At 38.1% G+C, this 26,591-nt stretch overlaps 1 protein-coding gene across 1 annotated transcript; it reads right to left on the bottom strand.

Annotated features, from left to right (window-relative positions):
* Nucleotides 1-1,720: 1,720 nt before the first annotated feature.
* Nucleotides 1,721-26,097, bottom strand: LOC110099008. The gene is made up of 5 exons (XM_020826015.2): nt 25,955-26,097; nt 8,638-8,719; nt 3,904-4,017; nt 2,078-2,179; nt 1,721-1,976 (listed from the first exon to the last, which is right to left on the bottom strand). The coding sequence occupies exons 1-5, from the start codon at nt 26,026-26,028 to the stop codon at nt 1,932-1,934; spliced, it is 417 nt and encodes a 138-aa protein (XP_020681674.1). The 5' UTR covers nt 26,029-26,097; the 3' UTR covers nt 1,721-1,931.
* Between the last annotated feature and the right edge of the window lie 494 nt (nt 26,098-26,591).

The following is a 26,591-nucleotide window of genomic DNA, read 5'->3' as shown; positions in this document are numbered from 1 at the left end:
AGAGATTGTCTATATAGATTAATTAACTTGAAAATGGAATTAGGAGGAGAAAAATAGCAATGGTTGGGAGGTAATTTTGGATTGGTTTTATTTTCTGCCTCATATTTCTATTAGTTTGGCAAACGCAGTTAGGCTGTCGTTAATTGTTTTTAGGAGATGAATTAGTCAATATATCTATGCCCTTCTTTGTTGTTTGTCCCGACGTTCGTTGTGAAGCATTCACCCTTATGTTCCATCTCTGTGCTCGCACTCCGCATCTTCCACTCCCAAAGAAATTTTTTGAAGCCCTCAACAAAAAAAGAAGCGAGTTAATTGCATTAGAGCTCATAGGTGAGGGCATTGACGAGTCCATGAAATGCTAGAAAATATCGATAGGCTCAACCACAACAAAATCTAGGGGTGTAATCGAGTCAAGCCGGCTCGGACCCGACCCAGCAACAGACTCGATGAGTCGAGCTTATTGAGCTCTCGAGTCGAGCTCGACGGCTTATCGAGCTCTAATAGACCTTCGCTCGACTCGTCAACTTGTCGGGTAGCTTGCGGAGGCAACTGAGCGGGAAAACAAAACTTTGGTTTGAGCGGGCGTAAGGACGAACCAAAGGTCGGGTGGGAAAATCAAAACGACGGAGTTCTTGTGTTGCTCGACAGTCGAACTCGAGACGACGACAGAGCTCCGGATGACAACGGACGTGACCAAGCCTGCTCGGGACGACAGAGCTCAACCACGTAGCTGAGGGCGACGGAGGTCGGAGCTTGCATGCTTTTAGCGGGGGCTAGCCTGCTCGGGGCGACGAAGCTCGATGCAGGCACAATGCTCGATGACGGAGGTGGGAAAGAAGCTCGACGTGAGATAAGTCGACCTCGAGCTCAAGCTCGATATTTGGTAGTCGAGCTCGACTCAAGCACTCCCCTGACTCGATCTCGACTTAGCTCGTTTGCACCCCTAACGACATCTAACATAGCTCATAGGCAAGGACATCTATAGATCTAAGCAGTGTATCTACCGAGTTTGCATCCGTGGGCATCACCTGGTTAGGCAGTGTGTCCGACGCGATTCTCATGTAACAAAATGCTGGATAATATAGATGGTAAAATTTATGTATTAAACATATAAGTCCGAATATCTTATTATAATCAAATTTATGTGTCATATGTGTTACTCTTCTTTATGCTGCTAGGCATGCATTTTCTTTGACTTTTTAAGTAATCTTAATTTTAAAATTTTGATTAATAATTGCATGTATTAATTTATATGTGAAGCCTATGAAGTAAAGCAAAATATTGTTGTTCATTATTTTATAAATAGCTAGATATATAATTGCAAGTCAAACAGCTTCCTACCAAAAAGGTTAGTTTAATAATTTGTCAAAAGGTAGACAGAAATTAGTGTAAGAAAAAACTTTACATAATTATATCTATGAATGTAGGCGAGTCTAGTCTACCTTTTATATTTATATTTAATCCATCATTATTAATTTCTTCTAATTTCTCATTTTTTTTTATCATTTTATTATAACAATTATTTAAAAAAAAATATCTTTTACAATATATAAATGACTTGTGAGCGGACTCGAATTCGTAAAATTAAGCTCAAACTCAAGCTTGAACTAAATGAATTAATCAACTTCAGGCTCAAGTCAATGATTACTCGAGCTCGACTAGATTTGTTTACAATCCTAATTGTATAAAAAAAAAAAAAGCCTAAATATGAGAATCAAACTGTAGCAAAATCATCCACTTTCATTAGCTGAATTTTTGGTATACAAAACTTGTAAAGCAGACCAGAATTATGAGCCAAAGGTCATCAATGGTGTTTACTAACACAGATTACCCTCTCAAGTAATATGTCAGCTTCAGTAGACAGAAAAATATCTCAAATAAAATGAAGAAATTCACTGCCACAATGTTGAATGATAATAGTAAACTGAATGCTATCTACTGAAGAAGCTGAAGATGGCATCCAAATACCCAGCCAGCTGATCATGAGGCAAGAAAAACAAAAAACAAAACAAAAGGTATTAGTTCCAATTTGTTTCTGATAAGAAGTTTTTAAAATTGTAATATAATTCATGCTCACCTGGGATACTATACTTTTCCCAGTTTCACCCTCAATAACCAAGCCTGCAGTTAATCCAATCATAGCCCAAGCACCATTAATTGCTTCAATTCTGCGTTGCCTCTGCATTTAAATAGAGTCATCAATTCCATGGTTAAAGAATCCCTATAAAGAATAAATGGTCCTTATAGGAAGATCAGAGGAATATTACATTGATCTATTGGTTGGAAACTTTGACTGCCAACTAAGAGTTATTGGGTTTGAAGCTTGCGTGTGTGGTAATGAAGCTTGCACGTATCATGTGGTAATGAATATCATGGCAAAGTTCAAAACCAATAGTTCTCACACATCACTTAGCTTTCAAAGCATATATAAGTGTCGAGTTCTTTGGGTACTTGACAAAATACGTGTAAATAATATAGGCATAGCATCTTATCTTGAGAATGAAATTAGTTTTGAACAATAACTCGCACTTTTTCCTTGAAAATTGATATAATAACAATTGATATTTTCAAGTGCTTCAATAAAATCAAATGCTCTAATCCAATGACTAAATCATTAGAGTTTGAGGCACACAATGTAAAAATGATTTATCAATTGACAAAACATTCAATGAACACAAAAAATATTTTAACAAAGAAAGTCGAAGAAGCATCAGGGAAAAATACTTAAGGCTTAAAGCATAATTGTCTACCCAATTAGTCAATTTAAATTAAATGTCACCAATGGTAACCTTAATGATGAATAATTATTTTAGAGGAGAGAAAATGTACATATGAAAATTTTAATCTAATGGATCTTCCATACGAACATGTATTGATAGCAACTTGGGACCGGAGTGTCGGTTGTTATACCTTATGTTCAAATTTTAATACACAAGAAGCATAGTTAGCATATATCCAATTGGAAAAAAAAGCATCGAAGAGATTCCAGATAAAATGAAAATACTTGTCATATTATCCCCATTAGTAAATTTGATATTGATCATCAAAGAAAAAGATTAGTCTTTCAAAAAAGGAGAAGGATGTGGCCCAATATAGATATAGCTGCTGTAGAGTTAGAGGTCATAATTAAATTACTTGTAAGACCAAGGACTCACAGTTTTCATAATTGTTTTGCATTGATCAATTATAATTCTTAAAATACTGTCACTAAATAAAAAGTTATGCAATGATATGTTATTTGTTATTTTCACTATATTATGCATGATATGATCGCTCTCGGACGTATCTACCAAATTCAAACATATTTGAATCATGTTGGATCATTATTCAACCCATGTACCCTATTTGATCATTATTGAATCTATATTATAGTTGAATTTTCTATGTTATCCTCTTTGAATTTGTTATGCTATGTCGAAAACTAAAAGAATCATATTCTAACAATGTCTTTTTGAACCTCATTCTACTCATATTTGAACATAGATTGAAAGTTCTTTCAAAAACAAAAAAAAAATGTTCAATTAAGATTTGAAACATATTCGACATTGGACCGAATTTTTATCGCATATGATCACAACCTTGATCGATATTTGTTCAAACCTTATTCAAACCAATTTTAGTTGCAAATAACTTAAAAGAGTAAATTCTAGTCCACACGAGGGCATTTTGATCCTCAAGGAACCTTCAGGTGTATTTATCTAATTTTAGGTGTTATGAGGTATATAAACTCAATTCTTACTTCCAAAAAAATAAAGAATACAACATGGATTTTTTTTGTGCCCTTGACGATTTGGTGGTATTATTAAAAATGGAGGTAATTGGGTATAAATTTTATAAATATAATTGCCCCAACAATAAAATGGTACTTTCGACAATCTACTATGAAAGGTTAACTGCACTTACTCTTAGCTTTTCTTTAGCCTGGATTTCTTGCAACTGTTTGGCTGCTAAACGTTTAGCTTCCAAAGGATCTACCATCATAATCACATCACTTGACCTTCCTTTTCCTTGAGATTTCTGTTGAGCAAGCAAAATTAAACAAAAGACATGAGGTGAGGAAAGACTAAAATTCAGTGTGGAGTGTGTAGTGAACATATTCCGACAAAACATACGTAATAAATGTGCTTCAACTTTGATTTCCTTATACTTTTACCATAAAAGTTTAGAAAAATTTCAGTGTTGAGAGAAAATCATACAAAAGGGGAATATTATTTTGACCTGGCTTGTAGGGTAATGTGATTCAACAATAAAGATGACTGCACATTACACTTAATAAACATACTCCAATTGCAAGCATTCATATGTTAGTTAATGCATCAACACAAATTGGAAAAAGTTTCATCATAGAAAAGTAAAAAAGAACTAAATGAATCTTTGCAATGAATCAGATATTAACCAAAGTCAAGTTCGAAGAAAGATGATCTTTAAAATGGTATGATAGGAATTTATGTACTGAAGCATGACCTAATTCTTTCTCCTTAGTTCCTTGCCAACAAAACAATAGTTTCATAATAGTTCTCGCGTAGGGTTTAATAGGTGGAGATGAGGGCCAGTTGCCATTAAATAGGCGACTAGCCCTATTTCTCTTCAAAGGCTACAGACAAGCAGCTTTCCATATAGCTGAAAATAAAAACTAATATATTTTACAAGATTTTGTCGTCTGTTCAACATGAGATTGACAATCACTATTAAAAAAATTATAAACCCCTGACTCATCCCATGATCGGGTGTGACACGTCAGCACCCAGTCATCCATTTAAGGGCAACTAGGCAAATTTTTAAAATTCTTAATTATTTTTTCTTTATTAATTTTTTAATAATATCTATTACAAAAATTTGTCCATTCCCGAAAATCTCGCCCTCGTACATAAGGTTACTAGTGGTATTGTCATGAGTGGATCAACTTTGTGTGGCATCTCGAAGAGCATTGTAAGTTCTTAAAACCCCAAAAAGTTGAATAACGTGCAAACTGAAAAAGCCCAAGTGATGTTTGAACTTCAAAAAAAAAAAAAGTGATGTTTGAACTTCACAATGATGACAGACCTCCAAAGCACATATGTTGCACGCTAGGATAGATCCATCAATATTGAACATGCACTAGCCCTTAAATTTTCATACATTTAAAGTGGTTTTCTACTAGCTTTTACTATTACAATGGTGTGACCTAGCACTAATACAAGACTAATTCACTTAATCATCTTCAAAACTCTCCTTAATTTATCCCTTCTTTTATTTTAGAAACTAAACTGCAATAAAAAGATTAATTTTTTTCCTCAAATCATAGTTAAAAACCACTGAAGTGACAAAGTCAAACAATATTACCCGATGTTGTACCATGCAACACATAAAGTCCAATTACTTTCTCCTTCATGACAACCAATAAATATTTGCAAAAACAAAAGGAAGCATTCCTTTGTATGTTTCCTTCATTTTGAGAGCAGTCAAAGATATCAATTTTTTTTCTTAAATTAGTACATGCATAATTCCAAACATTTTCACAATCACACCATGATGAGGACATCCGACCTTGGAAGGTTTACCAGAGACGAGACCGACGATCTACGGCCATGATCACACCGATTTATTTTTGAGTTATCATATGTATTTGATTTATTTATGCATTTTTCAGTTTCGACCCTCACTTGAGGGAATAGTTGCTTGTGACCCTTAGGGGCATTTGTGTCTTTTATTTCTTCATTGTAAATCCTAGCTATTTATATCCCCTCTTCCTCTTTGAAGAGGCTAATGAATATTATTACAAGAAATTTTTGCACTTGTGTCTTGGGAGAGCTTGTGGGTTCTTGGAGAGATTGAAGCCCCTAAGTGAGGGCATCGTAATACCCACCAACCGCAGGAAATGTCCGGGTTCGTGGTTGACCTCCTCTTTCCCCTTCCTCCCCTCTCCCCCATAAACTACCGACCATCTCCTTCCCTCCCTCTCTTCTCTACAATTGCTGGCCATCACTTCTCCTCCCCCTCTCTTGGTCAAAACCCCCACCTCCACTAACCTAAACCGGCCACCTTTTCCCCTCCACCCTACAAGTCACCGTCCCTCCTTCCCCTTTCCTTGGCCGAAACACCTTTGCCCTAGCCCAAGCCCTAGTTGTTGGCCACTTTCCCTTTAATCCTTCCCTCCAAGTTCCAAAACCAAGCAATTATGACCTTCCTTATTGGTAACAATTTAAATTAGGAAAGGTTTTCAAAATTCAAATTTTAATCAATTTGAATTAAGATTACTTTCCTAAATAAGTCATATATGCTAGGAAGTTTTAATTCAGATTTCCAATCAAATAAATCTGAATTTAATAGGAGGATTTGATTTAAATCCTCTTTCCTAACTTGGGTTGCTTGAATTGGCATGCAAAGAAAGCCCATAACCCCTCCCTCCTTCCATCTTTGGTTGGGGATTTGAATTTCAAATCAATCCCAATCAAGGGTTGCCACCCCCCTTCTCTCTCTCCTAGTCAATTAATGCTCCCATTAAACCCTCCAATCAATCCACTAATTTCCCTACAAGACCAACCGCCCCTCTCCCTCTCTCCTAGCTAATTCAACTACTCCACTAAACTCTCAAATCACCTTCCCCCTTAACCTCTCTCAACCCTAGTCACCACCTCCCAAGCCTCTCCCACACGTTTCTTCCCCTTTTTGCTGAAAATCACTTGCTGTCCAGAAAATTTCAGCAAGGATCTTTGTTGTCCAACCATCCGGAAAGAATCCGTTTGCTGTCTGAAAGCGCTAGTACATTAAAATCGACTATTGCCACATGCATGACGGATCCAGAACTTGATCACGGATTCATCTACAATGATCAAGCTCAAGTTGATATCCTCAAATCACCGTTCTTCGACCTCAACTTGGAGATTGATCAAACAGTAGAAGAATACGTAGAGAGGATCATCTTCACCCTAGCTGATGCTATCGACGGATAGCTCTCTTCCGTTCAATGGAAGATCATTTCCAAGTCTTGATCAATGTGAATTTCTCCTCCAAATCTTTTCCTTCCTAAGTCTTACCTTAATTTGTGGCATCATAAAGGGTTGTGCAACCTATCTCCGTCTAGCCTTCAACAAGAGTGTGAGTGAGTAGACTCTAATAGTGCCTAATTTTATTATTAATTGAGAGATTTCTTTTGAAACTCCCCCATGGTTTGTCAACTTGATTAGAAGTGATTATTCCTGTTTCTAAACACTTACATGTAGTTTGGCATAAGCTTTAATCATCTTTCTAATATTCTAACCTTTGTTTAAATCACTAGAAGTAAACATAATTATTATTGTTTTAATTCAGCAGGCGTGTATTTTCAACATTACATATTTAATTAAGCATTTTGTTCTACATCACAACACCATGCATCCTGAACTTCTCAGAGCAAGAACTTGCAAGCAATCCACACCTCAACCACAACTACAAGCAAACTCAATTGCAAGTTTACGTAACACAAAGGCCAAATTGCAAATCCTTCTTTGACCACCATATAAAGCTAACTTGTCGGCAATCTACACCTCCAATTAACATCAGCGCTCAGCCAATTTTGCTAAAGGATCAATAGCCTCTGCAACAGCTTGTCGTTTTACACATCATTAGCCACCTCCTCAAATCAGAGTTTTGTTTACTGGCCTCCCTTCCATTCATTGGCAACATTATTGGACTTGGTCACTGTCAAGCATTACCCCCTATCTCCGATAACAACTATTGGAAAACCAAGGAAGCTACGCACTTGAATGTATTTGCAAGCCCAATCTCAGCAAGATGGATGCGAGGAATAGGATGGAAATTTAAGAATTTGTTACATTAGGAAGAGATTTCGAGGTTTGAATTTTAAGTTGCTAAACTCTGGATAAGAAATTGACCGAGGGAAAATTGTTAATAAAACATATTCCACCTTTTTAAAAACCAAATATAGTTTAAGATTTAACTTTAAACTCAAAATCCTGCAAAGAGAAATTACATATTTTTATGGATGAGAGAATGAAATCTCCAAAAAACTAACAATTTATTCATTTTATTACCAAACAGCACTCAAGAAATTATGCCACCTCATATATATATATATATATATATATATATATATATATATAATTAAACATATTACATTCAGGCATCATTTGACATTACAAAAATACTATTGATGATTCTCAATTTTAGATCCACTAGAACTAAATATTCTAAACACAATATTTATTCTATTAATTCTAAGCCCCTATGTCTTCAAATTTGTTCCCATTTTGATCACGTAAAAATGCCTCACTATCAATTACTGTATGAAAATGTATTTTCACTATTCGTTAAAATAAATATGAACCTTCAACAAGAATATAATTGAATAAAAACATTCTTTTCATCCAAGCCACCAATAAATACAATAATAATACATAAAGGCATAAGCAACATTATCAGTTTAAAAGAAGAAATAATGAAGTTAAAAGAAAAACTAGAAGTGAATATTTGACATCACTAACCTTTTTAACTGTTACTCCTACGAAACTTTAAAGATCAATTAAAACAATGAAAAGAACGCATACTTTTTCAAAGTTCATTTAGTTAGTTCATAATTTCATTAGAACATACCTAACTAAACTTGATTATTTTCAAATGAGAATTTATCAGAATAGATGTTGAAGCCCTGATGCATACATTTGAAACTGCCAATATACATGTTGGTGGTTCATTCATTCTCCTGAGAAAAGTATACGACAAATGCCTTGTGTCTGATCTCCTGCATTTTGAAGAGAATACCATAACTAAAATGTCTCACAATTCTAAATATTTAAGTGATTCACATAGTTAATTCTCGCAACTATAAAGAACCTCAAATGCAGAAAAATTATAAGGACCCTTTATGTATTCTATGAACAAAAAGAAACATACGAACAACAATAGTTGATAAATGTTAAGAGATTGTAAATATCAAGTATTATGCACAAAAAATGAAAAAACCATCAAACATAGTAGAGATTTCAAAAAAATGTTGAAAGTGATATCGTAATAAAGAAAAAAAAATGATTAGCATTTGGCTAAAAATGAAGTAGCTTCTCCAAACTTTGGGAGTTTCTAAGACAGCTAAAGTGAACAAAAAAAAAAAATAATAAGACTTTTGACTAGAAATGCTCAGACGTTGACCAGAATGGTATGAAACTGGTCATCTTCTTACTCAAAAAGCAATGTTTTTTTTCTCTATGTACCATCACACTCCATAACAGCAGAATAGACTGAGAAGTGAGAACTAACATTGATGAGGACATCCATAGGAGATTTCGACACACCTACCATCGGAGGGGTCGTCGAACGACGGCCACGATTCATAGTCTTTATTTCTGATGTTTTATTTTATTCATGTCATTTATATTTTATGTTTTCCATTTGTACCCCTATGAGGAAGTTATTGCATGTTGTAGCCCAGGGGCAATTTCGTCTTTATGATTTTTATTTTTCGGATGGCCTATATATAGGCTTAGTCATTGTATTTGGAGTTAGTTTTTTGAGGAAATGAAAATTTGCTCTTGTGTTCTCTTAGTGAGTTCCTTAGATCTCTTTGTGAGTTCTAAAACTTTTCCAAGTTTTCTTTGTGAATTTTCGGGTGGAAGCATTTGAGGTGAGTGAATCCCTTGCTCCTCAAATTTTATTCTTCTCTTTGATGTTTTCTTGAAGTGATTTCCCCTCCCTCCAAAGGCCCTTGCCGCCAGCCCCATAGGGCCAACCAAGCCGCCGGCCCTAACAGCCTCCCACCACCGGCCGGCCATTGTTTCCCCTCCCTCCTCTAACCCCAGCCACCCCTTTAGCCGCCGGCCACCCTCATTGGGAATTCGAATTTGAAATTTCAAATTCTCCCTAGAGATATAAATGACCTTCCTAAAATAGTTCCTTGATTTTAGGCAATCTTTTAATTGAATTTCAATTCAAATTTGAAATTCACATTTATTCCAATTGATTGCCCTCATATTTAGAAACTTTCCCCACAAAAAAATCTGAAATTTCAATCAGATTTTTTAATAAAATCTGTCATTAATTTTGTGGGCTCCATTTAATTAAAACTCAAGCCCCTCTCTCCTATTCATGTGGCCGGCCCCTTAATGGGCCCCTCTCTCTCTCCAAATTACATTAATAGCTCCACTAAATCAGCCCCAAACTTCTCCCCATTGCCGCTCCTCTCTCTCTCTTAGGATTGATTTGAATTTTCAAATTAAATCATCCTCCAAACTTCCAAAATCTGAATTTATTTCAGAATTCCTGCACTTACCTCTTGGCCTCTCATCCTAGTCAAACCCCCCTCAAGAGCTAAAGCCGGCCCAACTCTCTCCCCCTCCAAGCCCCCACCTCCCCTTCCCTTTCTCCCTATTGGTGCTCTTTCAATTTCCGGCAAGGATGCATGGCGGGTCCTTAAATTGATTGCAGATTCGTACTCGACGCCTACGGAGACATCCACATCACCCGTTCACCATTCTTCGACGTCGGGTTCGGTTTTGACGACACCGTGGAAGATTACTTGAACCGAATCTTCCCCACCCTCGTGGACATCATCGACGATCAATTCTCGGACTATGAGTGGACCATCAACGGCCATCCACCCGTTTCCCCACCTCCACCGCCGCCGCCTCCCTCTCCATCACTACGGATTGTCTGCGCTGTCTACCTTAGAGTGATTTCGTTTCTTGTATGGTTCTTCTTCCTCCGACAACCCTAGACGTAGAAGAGTGACTTTGAGGCTCAAGGTGAGACGATTACTTTGTTAACCGTCGGATTCTAGTTGACTAATCATTTCATTACTCTTGTTTACGTTGTTATTTTAAAGTGCTTGCAAATTTAGTTGTAATGGATTGCCTAAGCATCATTTGATTCTTAGAGCTTTCTTGATTCTTCAATTTTGAGACGCCTTAAGATTAACTTTATCATTACTCCAACGACTTTTATTAATCTCTAAGAAAACAATTCCTGGTTTCACATCAAACATAGTATCATGTAGCAAAAATAAGGGCAGCAGAGTGGCCTCAGAAAAGTATATGTGTGATGCAGAACTAGATATGTGATGCTTAATTCATTTGGATTTGCACAACTTATGATTAGAATAATTCAAGAATAAAGCTACGGGAAAATTCGAACAGTGAAATAAAACAATCAATGGTTATCCGATTAGGCTTAAATCACATGATAAGAGCTTTGAAGCTTCCAAAATAAATAAGAAAAATAACACAACAAACAGTAATAGTCTTCAAAATAATCCCTAGTCTAACAATGAGAATTAGGATGCATCGAGGTTCTCTCAATTCCTACGATTACTAAGCTTAAGCAAGAGCAAGGTGGAAGAGTCCGTCGTGACTGCAATCAAACCCAGGAAAGTTTAGACTAAAAGGAATAAGATGCAAGGGAAAAGAGAAACCTTCATTAGGGAGAGGTGGAGATCCTCCACTCGATGCCTTCGAAGTGCTCGTCAATAGCTTCCACCAAAGTGTCTAGGATCCTCTCCAAGTAGTCTTCAACGGTGTAGTCAATCTCCAGATTCACGTCGAAGAAGGTGGATCGTAGGATGTCGGTGAAGCCGTCTTCGTCCCAAGTTATCCCGTACTCAGTCTCCGGATCTGCCATTCATGGATGATGGGAAGTAGAATCTATGTGGCAAAAGATACAACTCTCAAGTAGCGGCAAAGAGCGAGCTCCAAGTGTCCTTCCAAAAATCTGAAATTGTCCCTTCAAAAATCTGAAATATTTTTGGATTTATCTCAGAAATCTGAGAGGAATTTTCAGTTTCGGTGTCTAGAGGAAAGGAACTTGAAGGAGTAAGAGCTATGGGATTAAGTCCAATAGGGAATTAAAGGTGGAGAGGGAATTTGAGAGAGAGGCGGCTAGAGAGAGGGGGCGGCGGGATGATGGGGATGAAGAATTAATTTTCTTAAATCAATTATTTGATTTAGGAAATAATGTGAGGAATTAGGGGATTTGGAAAATTCGGCCTAGAGGGAAAATAGGATTTGGAATTTATTTCCTAGGTGGGGAGTTGAGAATAGGAAATAATTTGAAAAGGATTTAATGAGGGAGGGCAAGGGGGCCGGTGGCATACATGGGCAAGGGGCAATTAATGAGGGCAATTATGATTTCTTAATTTAGGTTTTAGGATTTAGGAAAGATTTAATTTAAATCCTCATGAATTTAAAATTCAAAATTAAATTATATTAGGCACTTTTCTAAAATAGAATGGCTAATTTAGGAAAGATTTTGAATTCAAATTTAAATGAATTTGAATTTCAAAGTTATCCCAATTAATCTCAACCAAATTAGGAAACCAAAGAAGAAGGAAAAAAGGGAGGGACCGGCGGCAAGGAGGCTTGGGGGTGGCTTTGGCCGTGGGGTTTGGAGAGGGGAGGAGGGGTCGGGTGAAGTGGGGAAACCGGCGGCTAGGTGGTTGGAGGGGAAAAGAAGAGAGAAAGAAAAGAAAAGAGATACGATAAGGAACCACGAACCCGACTTATCTAGGTTGGTGGGTATTGCACCAATCTTTTTCCTCTCCTAGGAAGCTCTCTCCCTTAGAACTCTCAAGCTCTCAATGCTCATGCAAGAAGGAATTTTAATAATCAATCATTCATTAACCTCAAAAGAAAATAAGGAGGGCTATATAAAGCCTCATACAAAGGACTCAAAACAAAAAAGACACAAATGCCCCTTGGGCTTACATATGACATCCCTTCATAAGAGGGTACAACGGGAAAAACAAAATGACATCTAAGCAAATAAGAAAATACATGAATAATAAAATAACACAAATGACTCAGAAATATAAAGACTCGATCGTGGCCGTAGATCGGCGGCCACGTCTCTGATAAACCTTCCACGATCTGATGTCCCCATCATCCTCCCGGGGTGGGAGAAAACTCGACTACGTCGAGTAAGTATCTCTGGCGCTCTCGTAGATCTCTAGTGCATCCGGGTCAATCTGCTGTAACTCCTCGTGATCTAGCCACGTATCCTCTAACTCGGGCTTTCCTTTCCACCTGATCAAATACCTCCTTCGTCCTCCTTCTCTTGTGGATATGATCTCATCACTTAAGACTGCCTCCACTTGCTCTGTCATGGGAAATTTGGGTATATCTGGTAGTGGAGGTAGGTTCGGAATCTCACAAGGTGGGTTTATAAAAGGCTGCTTTGATAGTGAATTTGGTGGGTTAAACTCAGGACATTCATATGCCACTAAGTCTTCTATGTTAAAAGAGGAATTTATATTGAACTCTGCAGGCAGATCTACTACATAGGCATTGTCATTAATTTTCTTAAGTATTTTGAAAGGTCCAACACTCTTTGCATGCAATTTCTTAACTGTTCCTGGAGGGAACCGTTCCGGACAAATCTGTACCATCACAGAGTCACCAACCTCAAAAGTTTTAAATCGTCATTTTAAATCTGCATGTAATTTATATTCATGATTAATCTTTTCAATTTGTTGTGCAATATCCTTATGAAGTTCATGCAAATGAGATGCAAATGCTGATGCAAACTCAGAAATCCTATACCTAGAACTCATGGGTATCAGATTTAATGGCTGTCTAGGTTTGAACCCGTATACAATTTCAGAAGGACTTAGACCCGTGGTTCGGTTAATGGAATTATTATAAACAAACTCAATAGTAAGAAGAATGGAATCCCAATCCCTAATGTGCTCACAAACTACCTCGGTCTGACCATCAGTCTGTGGGTGAAAGGCAGTGGAAAAGTGAAGTTTGGTGCCCATTTTCATCCATAGGGTTTTCCAAAAATAGCAAGTGAACTTCATCTCCCTATCCGAGTTAATGGTTTTGGGTAAACCATGTAAACGGACGACCTCATTGAAGTATAACTTCGCGATGTGAGAGGCATCGGATGTTTTAGAACATGGAATGAAATGTGTCATTTTGGAAAACCGGTCAACTACCACACAAATGGCATCGTGCCTACGGAGTGTCTTGGGCAGGCCTAAAATAAAGTCCATACTAACATCCTGCCAAGGACAACTGGGGACAGGTAAGGGAGTGTAAAGACCAATGTTCTGCTTACGTTGCTTGGCCAGTTGACACGTGTGACACCGACTGACCAGCCGACCAACATCTCTCTTCAGGCTGGGCCAAAAGAAACGATACTCCACGGCCTCAATAGTCTTGTCCCGTCCGAAGTGCCTAGCGAGGCCTCCGGCGTGGAGTTCCCATACCAGAAATTCCCTAAGGGAGGTGCTCGGAATGCAAAGTCTCTGGGCTTTGAAAAGATAACCATCCTCCAATAGAAAATCGTCCACAAAGCGCGTGCTGCCTGTGGACAAGAGAGTGTAAGTCTCCTTGAAGTCAGGGCATTCCAAATAATCCCTCTTTATTTGGTCAAATCCCACGACTTCTGCTCTCATTTCAGTGGCGGCCATCATACGACGACTGAGAGCATCAGCAGCTCTATTTTCAACTCCCGCCTTATGTATAAGGGTGTATATGTACTCCTGAAGGAACTCAACCCATCGACCATGGCGTGCATTCAACTTCTTTTGAGAGTTGATATAACGCAGAGCTTCGTGATCCGAGAAAATGACGAACTCTTGCGGGAGCAAGTGGTGTCGCCAATAGCGAAGAGATTGGATCACGGCGTAGAACTCTTTGTCATACATGGAATAACACTGCCGAATATCATTCAACTTCTCACTGAAGTAAGCTACTGGGTGACATTCCTGGGAGAGAACTCCTCCAATTCCGGCCCCTGAAGCGTCACAAGTCACTTTGAAGACTTTGGAGAAATCAGAAAGTCGCATCACTGGGGCTTCCACCATCTTTTGTTTAATCTCATCAAAAGTGCGGGTGGCAGGAGAAATCACCCTTCTTCAGGCAATCAGTGATAGAAGAAACAATCGTGCTAAAGTTCCGTATGAATCTCCTATATAATGTGGCTAATCCGTGAAAGCTGTGGACCTCCTGGATAGTCTGAGGGATAGGCCACTCTACAATGGCCCTCACCTTCTCGGGGTCTACGGAAACCCCTTGGGCTGAAACGATGAAGCCCAGGAAAATGATGTGATATACAAGGAAGGTGCATTTCTTGGGATTGACATATAATTGCTCCTTCCTTAAGACCTCAAAAACTTGCCTTAAGTGGTCTAAGTGCTGACTAATGGAATGACTGTAAATAAGAATGTCGTCAAAGTAGACGACGACAAACTTTCCCATAAAAGGACACAGCACTTGAGTCATGATTCGCATAAATGTGCTAGGGGCATTACTGAGCCCAAAAGGCATGACTAACCACTCATAAAGACCATCATTGGTCTTGAAGGCAGTTTTCCACTCATCACCGGGTCGGTCCGGATCTGGTGGTACCCACTCTTAAGATTAATTTTGGAGAATAGCGTAGCACCCGTCATCATATCGAGCATGTCATCGAGTTTCTGAATAGGGAATCGATATTTGACGGTGATCTTGTTGATAGCACAGCTATCAACACACATTCTCCAAGATCCGTCCTTCGGTTTGAGAAGGGATGGCACCGCGCAGGGGCTAAGACTCTCCTTAATGAAACCTCGCTGCAGTAACTCGTCGACCTGCTTCTTAAGCTCAGCATGTTCTATGGGGTTCATGCGATAGTGGGGCAGGTTTGGGAGGGAGGCTCCAGGGACGAAGTCTATAGCATGCTGAATGTCTCTAACTAGAGGTAACTGATCTGGAAGATCATCGGGAAAGACATCAACATACTGTCCTAAAATAGGCTGTACCTCCTGAGGAATGGGTTCGTCAGATTTGGTGGGAATCTCACGGCCTACTAAGGCAAACAGAGGAGCGCCTTGAGCAATCTCAGCAGTCAGGACCTTGGCGGTGACAAGGTTCACGCCTTTCTTAGCTTTGACTAGGTTGGATTTCGTGGCATCCGTAATCCGGGGCTGAGATGGCAAAAGCTTAATCTTTTTGCCAGCATGTTTAAACACGCAGGTGTTTGAAAGCCCAAAAATGTGGACATTGTTATCATAGATCCAGAGACGACTTAGCAGGATTTGTCCAACATTCATAGTCAACACATCGCACCAAACATTCTCCTTATAAGTGGCGAAGGAGATGGGCACGTAGCTTCGTTCCCTCACCTCCAAGGCAGTGGAGTTGACCCAAGCTACCTTATACGGGTCGGGGTGAGGAACGACAGACAGACCTAACTAGGATACCATGCTGGAGGAAACAACATTTATGCAACTACCACTATCCACTATGCTTTGTAGTTTTTGTCTTTGATCTTAGTGTAGGTATGGAAAATCGAAGTCCTACGCCAGTCATCAATGGGTGTTGGATGGGATAGTGCACATCTCACCACGCAGATGGGAGAGGTATCCAATTTCTGAAGGTAATGGAGGACCGTAGTGTTGTCATCCTCCTTGAAGTAGTCGCCTTCTTCCTCAACTTGATGGATCTATTCAACCTCGGGCTCGAGATCGTCCTCAGTAATCTCCTCGATGATCGAGACTTTATAAGGCCTGGAGCACTGAGAAGCGATATGCCCATACCCCTGGCATTAAAAGCACTTGGTCCCGGGACTGGACCGAGGGGCATCCGGGGTGGAAGGTTTTATTCTAAAATCAGATCTAGGTGCAGGTGGACCCGTGGGTGGTCGAGTCATGCTCCCAGGAATTGGTCGAGCGGCAGGAGTGTGTGGGGTGGAACTACCGGCTAATCTATAGGAGGATCTAGAGTCATGAGAACGACTCGGGTGCTGAGAACGGGTCTCCTCAAGATCAAGCACTAGGCTGTAGGCATTCTTCAGTGTGGTGACGTTCCGGGAAAACAACTCATTGCGAAGATTCTCACGAAACCCGGTACAAAACATAGATAAGATCTGCGCAGAGGTGGTCGAGGTCTCCCCTTTGCAGCGAATCAAGAAGTCATCAAACGAGGCGATGTACTCCTTCACTGGTTTGTTGCCTTTGGTCAGCCTATTCCACCTGTCCAATAGGCGGGGGAAGTACGACGAAGGCAAGTACTTCTGTTTGAGTTCCCGCTTCATGGACGGCCAGTCTACAATCGGGTAGTCATTCCTAGCTTCTCTAAGACTCTCTAAGTTCGCCCAAAACAGACTCGCCCTACCCGTTAATTTCATCTCCGCAAAACTAACCTTCCTAGCCTCAGATATGTCATACCACTTAAAGAAATTGTCCATACCTTTGACCCAGTCCAGGAAGAGCTGGGATCGAGGGTGCCATCATCAACCTTAATGTTTTCATAAGTGGTGCATCGGGATCGTGGCCGTGGTAGGTAGCTCGATGATTGGCACGGTGATGCCTCTCATCCAAATCATGATCATGACGTGGATCATGTCCATGTAGGAGCTCATGATTGGCTCATATGTGGCCTCTCATCCGGGTAAGTCTCATCCCCATACATAGAAGGTGGTCAATGGGTGTAGGGAGCAGGGTGGTCTCTAGCTCGCTCAAGTGTATCAAATCTCTCGGTGGTGTTCCTACGAAGCTCAGCTAGATCCGACTGGTTTTCCTTGAGTTGCTGGCTAATAGTGTTCATTTGGCCTACCAACAAGTCTAAGGTTCTTCCTAGTTGTTCTTGGTCCATTTGGAAGTTACTACGGGACACCTAACTAGACTAGGATGTAAAGGACATCAATTTTAATATGAAAACAATCACAAATGTGATGCAAAGTGAAAGGGAAACTAAAAGGGCAGCAACCTAACAACTTCCGAAATGAAAGTAATGCAAAGATAAGATGCAAAATAAAGACTACCAGGAATCCTAAGACATGCAAGAGCATACCATGCTCTGATACCAGATAATACAGAACTACATATGTGATGCTTAATTCATTTGGATTTGCACAACTTATGATTAGAACAATTCAAGAATAAAGCTACGGGCAAATTCGAACAACGAAATAAAACAATCAGTGGTTATCCGATTAGGCTTAAATCACATGATGAGAGCTTTGAAGCTTCCAAAATAAATAAGAAAAATAACACAACAAACAGTAATAGTCTTCAAAATAATCCCTAGTTTAACAATGAGAATTAGGATGCATCGAGGTGCGCTCAATTCCTACGATTACTAAGCTTAAGCAAGAGCAAGGCGGAAAAATTCGTCGTGACTGCAATCAAACCCAGGAGAGTTTAGACTAAAAGGAATAAGATGCAAGAGAAAAGAGAAACCTTCGTTAGGGAGAGGTGGAGATCCTCCACTCGATGCCTTCGAAGTGCTCGTCAATAGCTTCCACCAAAGTGTTTAGAATCCTCTCCAAGTAGTCTTCAACGGTGTAGTCAATCTCCAGATTCACGTCGAAGAAGGTGGATCGTAGGACGTCGGTGAAGCCGTCTTCGTCCCAAGTTATCCCGTACTCAGTCTCCGGATCCGCCATTCATGGATGATGGGAAGTAGAATCTCTGTGGCACAAGATACAAATCTCAAGTAGCGGCAAAGAGCGAGCTCCAAGTGTCCTTCCAAAAATCTGAAATTGTCCCTTCAAAGATCTGAAATATTTTTGGATTTATCTCAGAAATCTGAGAGGAATTTTCAGTTTCGGTATCTAGAGGAAAGGAACTTGAAGGAGTAAGAGCTATGGGATTAAGTCCAATAGGGAATTAAAGGTGGAGAGGGAATTTGAGAGAGAGAGGCGGCTAGAGAGAGGGGGGCCGGCGGCATACATGGGCAAGGGGCAATTAATGAGGGCAATTATGATTTCTTAATTTAGGTTTAAGAATTTAGGAAAGATTTAATTTAAATCCTCATGAATTTAAAATTCAAAACTAGATTTAAATTAGGCACTTTCCTAAAATAGAATGGCTAATTTAGGAAAGATTTTGAATTCAAATTTAAATGAATTTGAATTTCAAAATTATCCCAATTAATCTCAACCAAATTAGGAAACCAAAGAAGAAGGAAAAAAGGGAGGGACCGGTGGAAAGGAGGCTCGAGGGTGGCTTTGACCGTGGGGTTTGGAGAGGGGAGGAGGGGTCGGGTGAAGTGGGGAAACCGACGGCTAGGTGGTTGGAGGGGAAAAGAAGAGAGAAAGAAAAGAAAAGAGATACGAGAAGGAACCACGAACCCGACTTATCTAGGTTGGTGGGTATTGCACCAATCTTCTTCCTCTCCTAGGAAGCCTCTCCCTTAGAACTCTCAAGCTCTCAATACTCATGCAAGAAGGAATTTTAATAATCAATCATTCATTAACCTCAAAAGAAAATTTGGAGGGCTATATAAAGCCTCATACAAAGGACTAAAAAAAAAAACACAGATGCCCCTTGGGCTTACATACGACATCCCTTCATAAGAGGGTACAACGGGAAAAACAAAATGACATCTAAGCAAATATGAAAATACATGAATAATAAAATAACACAAATGACTCAGAAATATAAAGACTCGATCGTGGCCGTAGATCGGCGGCCACGTCTCTGATAAACCTTCCACAATCAGATGTCCCCATCAATGTGTAATAGGAAGTATGCGATTTGTGGGTGCAACTATCTTAGTTGGTAAATATTTTTGAAGTTATTGTCATGTTTCTGGGATTGAATACTGCATACATAAAATTTATGCTTCAACAGTCCCCATTTCAAATAATAATAATAATTATTATTAAGAAACAGGATGGGGACATAACAAGGTTCCAAATGCAAATGGAAATATTCAGGTTTCTAAAATAACTTAAATTGACTTAGCTTTAAGTTCATGCAGCCCACCTTAGTATATTGGTGGGAGGCTTCGAGGCCTTACATATACGAGTGTGTGAGACTGTGAGCTTGTGATTAAATTCGCTCAAAATCCAATAAAAACAATCTTCCTAATACAGTGTTTCAAATAATCATATCTTCCCAAACTCAGGGAAACTGTTAGGCCGGTTCAGGGTGAACCGGCCCAGCTAGCCAAGGGGCCGGCTCTGCGGGTCTACAGGAGGTGGAAACATTCCGCTTCCTCTACTAATCCCGCCCAATGGGCGGGCCCCACTGCTCAAAACAATTTTAAAATTCAAATGGAGGGGGCGGCAGGGGCTGTTTGGACTTTTTATGTATTTTATTTAATTGTATGCTTTAAGTATGGGAGGAAGATTAGGGTGAGGGGTATGCTTTTGATTATTCTGAAATTCTCTTGTTGTTCTTTTGGGTGCGAGGGCTCTAGATCTGATTTCTAGAGATTGGGAGAGTGTGATCCTCCTCTCGAATAGAGGATCTTTGCATCTTTGTTGTTTTTCTTTCATCTACTAGTGAAATACAAGCTATTTGGGTGATTTTCCTCCACTATTCTCTCAGATTTTCTCTGTTTTGTCCACTGTTCTTGCTGTTTTCCTGCTGTAAACAGCGAATTTCATTAAAATTCGCTTCAGATTTGGCTAGAAAATACTTGAAATTAAAATCAAGTATTTCCTAGCAGAAACATTTTGGAGGTTCAAAATTTCTTGCATAGTTTTTAATAATAAATATGGCAGCTTAGAAGATTTTAGCATTTGATCAACTCCCAGATTTTTTTAGAGCACATTAATCGATAAAACAAAATAGCTTTTTAAATATAAAGATTCAATTAAAAAAATTAAAAAATAATAATGTGGTGGTTTGCTGAAACAATAAGCCACAAATTGCAGTTACTTGTTACGTAGTTGTGGACAAATTGACTAATAGAGATCGGGCATGGATCAAGAATTTCGTTTCTGCTAAGGTTTTTTTTTTTCTCCTAACCCCTTCTGCCACCATCCCTTTCTCCTCCCTCCTCTGGCCATGGCTAGAGGATTGCCCCCTTTTCATGAAATCCTTCAATAAACACCAGTCTGCCTCCCTCCATAAAATACTTCTGTCTGACAACATCTACCACCTGGATTTCCCCTCCCTTCAAAATCCTGACATCTCCACCTCCTTTGGGTCTCTCTCTTCCTCCTCTTCCAAGCTCAAAAACCATCGATTGCTTCTTCCAACTTGAGTTGGAAGAACCTTCTTGCTCCAAAAAACCCCATCGATAACACAAATCATGAAAATATTTTCTATTTCTCAGATAAGGAGATCATCCAATGCTCTAATGACTAGGAACTCTCTTTGGTGGGCTATTCTCTGGGTAGGAGACCATACAATGAGGCTTTCTTAATTCTATCAAGAAGACTTGACCTTCACAAGATACCATGAATGTTCTTTCTCTCATTGAAGATTTTTATTATTTAAGTTTTAGTGCCAGGAGAATCATAAAATGGTATGGTGTAGAGGCCCACAATTCTTCTTTAACAAGCCATTCATCATACAAAAAATGTATTTTAATTTTCACCTCAAGAAGAGAAGAATTATTTTCAATATCCCTATGTATCACAATCCATGCTTTTTTCTCAAGCTGTTGGAACTCTGCCAAATTTTCCAAAATAGGTAGCATTATCAGCATCCTGCTTGCAGTTGACACCCTCACAACTGATAAAACTCAACTCACCCTCACCAATCTGTTCAAGTTGATAATAACACCACTTTACCTAACGTATTCACCATCATTGATTTTGGAAAGGAGCAAACTCTGATAGTTTGATATGACTAGAAGTCAGCACCATACTCTAGATGTACCTCATTTGTGCGTCCCCCACACCCTACCATAAAAAACCATCGAAGCCTCATATTTCTCCTCCTTGTGGCCAAAGTAGAAGCTGAAAGCCACGAAATCTTAAGAATCAGACCTCAAAACAAAGACATAATAGTCTCGACATATAAAACTTCCACCTCCCACAAGAACTCAGATGCTTCTTTCCCTGCGACAATGAGAGGAATTGTAACAACTTTATCTCCTATCATTCTAGCAGGACCTAAGTCAAATCGAATTCTTGCCCACCTCTTTTTTTCGCTTCCATCACTCATAATCAGATTATTCATAAAATTATTCAACATGAGAATGCTCCTTCCTTCCTCTTGTTTGAGGTCTATACATCTCATACTAAAATAATTCAACTATGGAACATCTTAAAGCAAGATGGTAAAAATATCATTAGTACCTCTTGGGCTATCATTGGCAGCTTCAATTGCTGCAAACTTTACACTTAAAAATATGGTCACAATCTCATTCATAACAATAAATTTTGGGGCTTCAATTATATGATCTTTTATGTTGATTTAAAGGATCTTTGCTTATGTTGGACTGTCTTACACCTAGTTCAATAATAAGGCTTACTATCTTGCTCGCATAAACTAGAGAGTCTTAGTAAAAAATGCTTTGCTTGAACTTTTTTCGCTATCCTTCTAATAGGATATAGGCCTATAAGTGTGTCGACCACTTCCCTCTCATTATACACACATGCACCCCCAGCCACAAACCATGGGTTTCTCTTCAAAAACTATTGGACCAATCAAACTGAATAATAATAATAATAACCTAAGGTTAGCATGGTCTTCTAATTTCAAAGGTAACCTTATTTATATTCTCCGCCAAAAACTAAAATAACTTAAGCATCTTCTCAATGGTAAAAATTAATCCTTTGCCAACCATTTATCCAATTATATAAAGGTAATTGAAAAATAATAGCTCTTCACTCTCCATCTTCTTGACTTTAAGCCTCAAAATAACCTTCTTAATACAAAAATCAAGAATCTCAAAGAAAAACTTGCAAGTTTTACCCATCCTAGGCTTCCTGCATCTTTTAAAGAGCTAAGGGAAAATAGCTCTCCCATGGAGAGGATGATATTCATTTTCTGTATGGGAAACTCAAAAGTAGAAACAACTACAGCTTCATCAAAGAGATTGCCACCCCCAATCGCATTCTCTCCTCCTTCACTAAGATAGCTCAAGCTGTCATCCCCAACTTCAAGGATCCTTATAACTCCAGTAACGACTCTCTCAACCACCCTACTCCTCGACCTTCATGTAGCACCATCTCAACTAATCTCATTGCCAATTTGATTGCTCCTATTTCTGATACAGTTATAAAAATAATTGTTTTCTCTAACCCACAATGTGCTGCCTGTAGGCCAAATGAGTTTAAATTTGAGTTTTATGCTAACTCTTGCGATGTTATTGGCAACCAAGTTTGCTCTACTACCCGAAACTTCAACACCAAAAAGCTTTCTAGAAATGTCAAAGCTATAGGAACTGCTCTCATCCCTAAGATTACTAATGCTAGAAGTTTTTAAAACTTCAGACCCATTTCCTCAACAACATCTACAAAATTATACAAAAATACTTGCTAATAGACTTAAATTAGTTATGCCTTTTATCACTCATTCGATCCAAAGTGATTTTGTCCATTAGAGGATTTCGACTGACAATCTCAATCTTACTAATGAAATACTATGTGAATTTGAACATAACAAAAAAGGGGACTATTTATATGCCAAACTTGATATCAAGAGGTCTTTCGATGCTGTAAAAGGAGATTTCCTTCTCTCCATAATGCACTAAAAAGGTTTTCCCCCATTATTCATTTATTGTATCCAAGCTTGCATGTCAGAATTCGCTAATCCATATCCATCAATGGAGCCCCGGAATGCTTTTTCAACGCATCTTCAAGCCTTAGACAAGAATATCCCCTCTCTCATTATATATTATGCATTGTCATGGATGCTCTTTCAAATTTTCTTGAGTACAAAATTGCTCAAATGTCTTACAAAGGGGTTAAGATTGAAAATTAACACTTTTACCACTTGTTGCATGAATATGACTTGCTGCTATTTGGCAAAGGCACTTCAAAAAACATTTCCACTCTTAAACACAACCTTACCTCTTGGTGATGCTTCTGCTCTTCACATTAATAATGACAAAAGCTCGATATGATACTCTCTAAAGGTCACTAACCCCATAACCCTCTCAGCATCTGTTAATATCTAGGTGTCTGATATTAAGCTTACATATCCTAGAATGCATATCTCCTCTAAAAGCCACCATCTCACATAATTTCAACCTCTTCTCTACAAAATTATATAATTGCAAGAAGGTTGAAAGGAAAAATCTCTTTCTTTTGCAGGCAAACTCCAATTCAGTGTATTCTTTATCTAGAACTCCTACGTATCTTCGATAAGATCTCTTAACATCCCAAAAGCTTGTTGCAAACTCCTAAAACGATTTCGTTCTAGGTTTCTTTACCATGGAGATATCAATGCTAAAACATTCCACATTATATTGAGAAAAAACTTGCAAGCCTAAGGATTATGGAGGTATGAGCCTTCACTCCATTGCTTCTCTCAATCATGCTTACAGATGCTTACTAATTTGGAGATTTCTTAACTCTCACAATCTTTTGTGCAATGTGTGGAGACTAAAATATTGCTATTTATGGAAACATTGTCCCGAAAGGATTTATCCATTTTGGAAATCTCTTTAAGGTATTGCTTATGTTATCAAGCATAAGCAATCTTATACTATTTTGAATGGCTACAATTTTAGTCTTTTTGTGATCCTTAGTGTCTTGGTAAAAATTTAGAGGAGCTATTTGATTCAAATGTCTTCACTCACCCTCTTCTCCTAATTCTCCCCTAAGTGAGTTTATTAACAATTACAAATGGAATTTAAGATTGTTGATGCCAGTGCCACAATTCCTCTCTATTATGATGGCAGAGACTTTGTTGCTTGGAGGGAAAATTCAAATGCTTCTCTTAAGGCTTTCTTGAATGCATTCCATGATAATGAGGCTAAAGATGGTTAGCATTCTCGTATACAGCACAAGCACCACGCATTAAGATATTCTTCCTTTTCCTGATTATGCCTGGTGGGGGGATCAAATTGTCAATGCACTCCACTCTCACAATATTGATGTTCTGATATCTTGTGAATTTAGTAACCTTCATTTGGAATCCAAAAATCACCTTTTTTTTAATTCTCATATATATATATATATATATATACCTTCAATCTCCTTACAAAAATGTCTTCCTTGGGCTTCTACTTTCCTTCTACGCCCTAACTTACTGCAAGTTTTATCTTACATTAATGATATGGTGACTACGTCTGATGGTACTAAGAACTTATTCTACCTCACTATTTGCTGCTTGATATACTTTATTTGGCCAGAAAGAAATGACATGAGATTTGGTAATTGTATTGCTAGCTTCACTATCTTATCTCTCAAAATTCAGGTGGCTATTAAATCAAAGTTTCAAAATGGAATATAGTTTAATGGAATCCAAACATACTTGCTATAATTATTGATTTTCTAGTTATGAGGCGTTCACTGCTATTTGATTTTTTTTTTTTCAAATTATGTTGTCACCCGACAATGATGAATGCCCTTCCTTCCACAACCTTTTGGACCCGGTCTTATTTACCGAGCTTCCAATTTTTAGCCAACCGCATTTGGATGGTCATTTGGCAACCATGAGTTGTGGCTATAATGCTATTTATGGCAATCTTGGTGAATCTTTTTGCATTCTGAGCCTTGAGATCACTTTGCAATCCTCATGCTCATTCTCTCTTTTTGTTTGGGAAATTTATTTCCGGATATAAGCCTATATTTACTTTTGAGATGCCTTGAGCCAGTTTTCCATTGATTTCATACCTTCGGTTTCTTTATGTATTATACTTAATGGAATTGGGCTATAGCCCTCAAAATTTTCACAAAAAAAAAAACAACAACAACAACAATAAATAGTACACTCATCTAGTAAATTTGTTGAAGTCCTTTAAAGTCATTATCTAGACTTCAAAATTGAATCTCACAAACATTAAATTTGTGCTTCAACACAGAATATTAGCCGAAACAAAATATAATGGGCGGTAGAATAAATTAAAAAAACAAAAATAAATAACCATAATGGCATCATCATACTGATGATATAAACCCTAAACCCTACCCTTCATGCTACCACACCGTAGTAACAAAATTCTTCTCTATCTAGTTAACCAAAAGCCTAGCCAGAAAACTTAACCCTAAATAAAAAATGCAAGACCAAAAAAAAACTCATCTCAATAACAAGTATGGGCATTTAGACCAGACTTAAATTTCCACAATAGTTTCACATCGAATTGAAGAGAGTATAAAAATGATTGCCATGGAAAAACAGGAAATGGAATTGAGGAGAAGGCTTCGCTCGTACCTCAGGGTTCCTAAAGGAGAATTTCTGGTTGGCAGAGAGGAGAAAGGAGATGCGGATAACAGGGAGGAATCCATCGTCGACGCACCCTGATTTTTTAGGCCTGTGCTGAAAAACTAGAGAGAAAAAACTTGCCAAAATTATGAATTTATGACTTTATGTATTTAATATTTAAATTTTTATATTTATTTTGTATAATATCATAAATGATATCAAATTTATTATTAAAATTAAATTATTAAATTTGTAGATTCTAATGAATATAACTTGACATACTAAATTCACTTTATGGTAAGTATTTATAAGGCTTTATTATATAATTTTATTTATATTATTCAAATGCAATTTTTTTATAATATTGGATTTGCTCGACATATTCAATCATTACTCAAGCCTTATTTTGTATAATAATTTAACAAAATCTCAAAAAAAAAAAAAAACCATTTTATATTTTTCCTTTTTTTCCTTTAATTTTTAGTTATTTTTTATTGATAAATTTCAGATATTATTAATGAATAAATATAAATCTAATAATAAAATTAATCTTGTAACAATCATCACCTCTTTTTATAATAATAACAATAAATTTGATAGGGTACTACTGCAAGTTGTCATCACCAACAAATTGGCTGCAAGTCGT

This window comes from Dendrobium catenatum, unplaced genomic scaffold, assembly GCF_001605985.2.
Source record: "Dendrobium catenatum unplaced genomic scaffold, ASM160598v2 fragScaff_scaffold_156, whole genome shotgun sequence".
NCBI classification, from domain to species: domain Eukaryota; kingdom Viridiplantae; phylum Streptophyta; class Magnoliopsida; order Asparagales; family Orchidaceae; genus Dendrobium; species Dendrobium catenatum.
The sequence above is the reverse complement of the archived record's forward strand: the minus strand, read 5'-3'. Positions and strand labels throughout refer to the sequence as shown.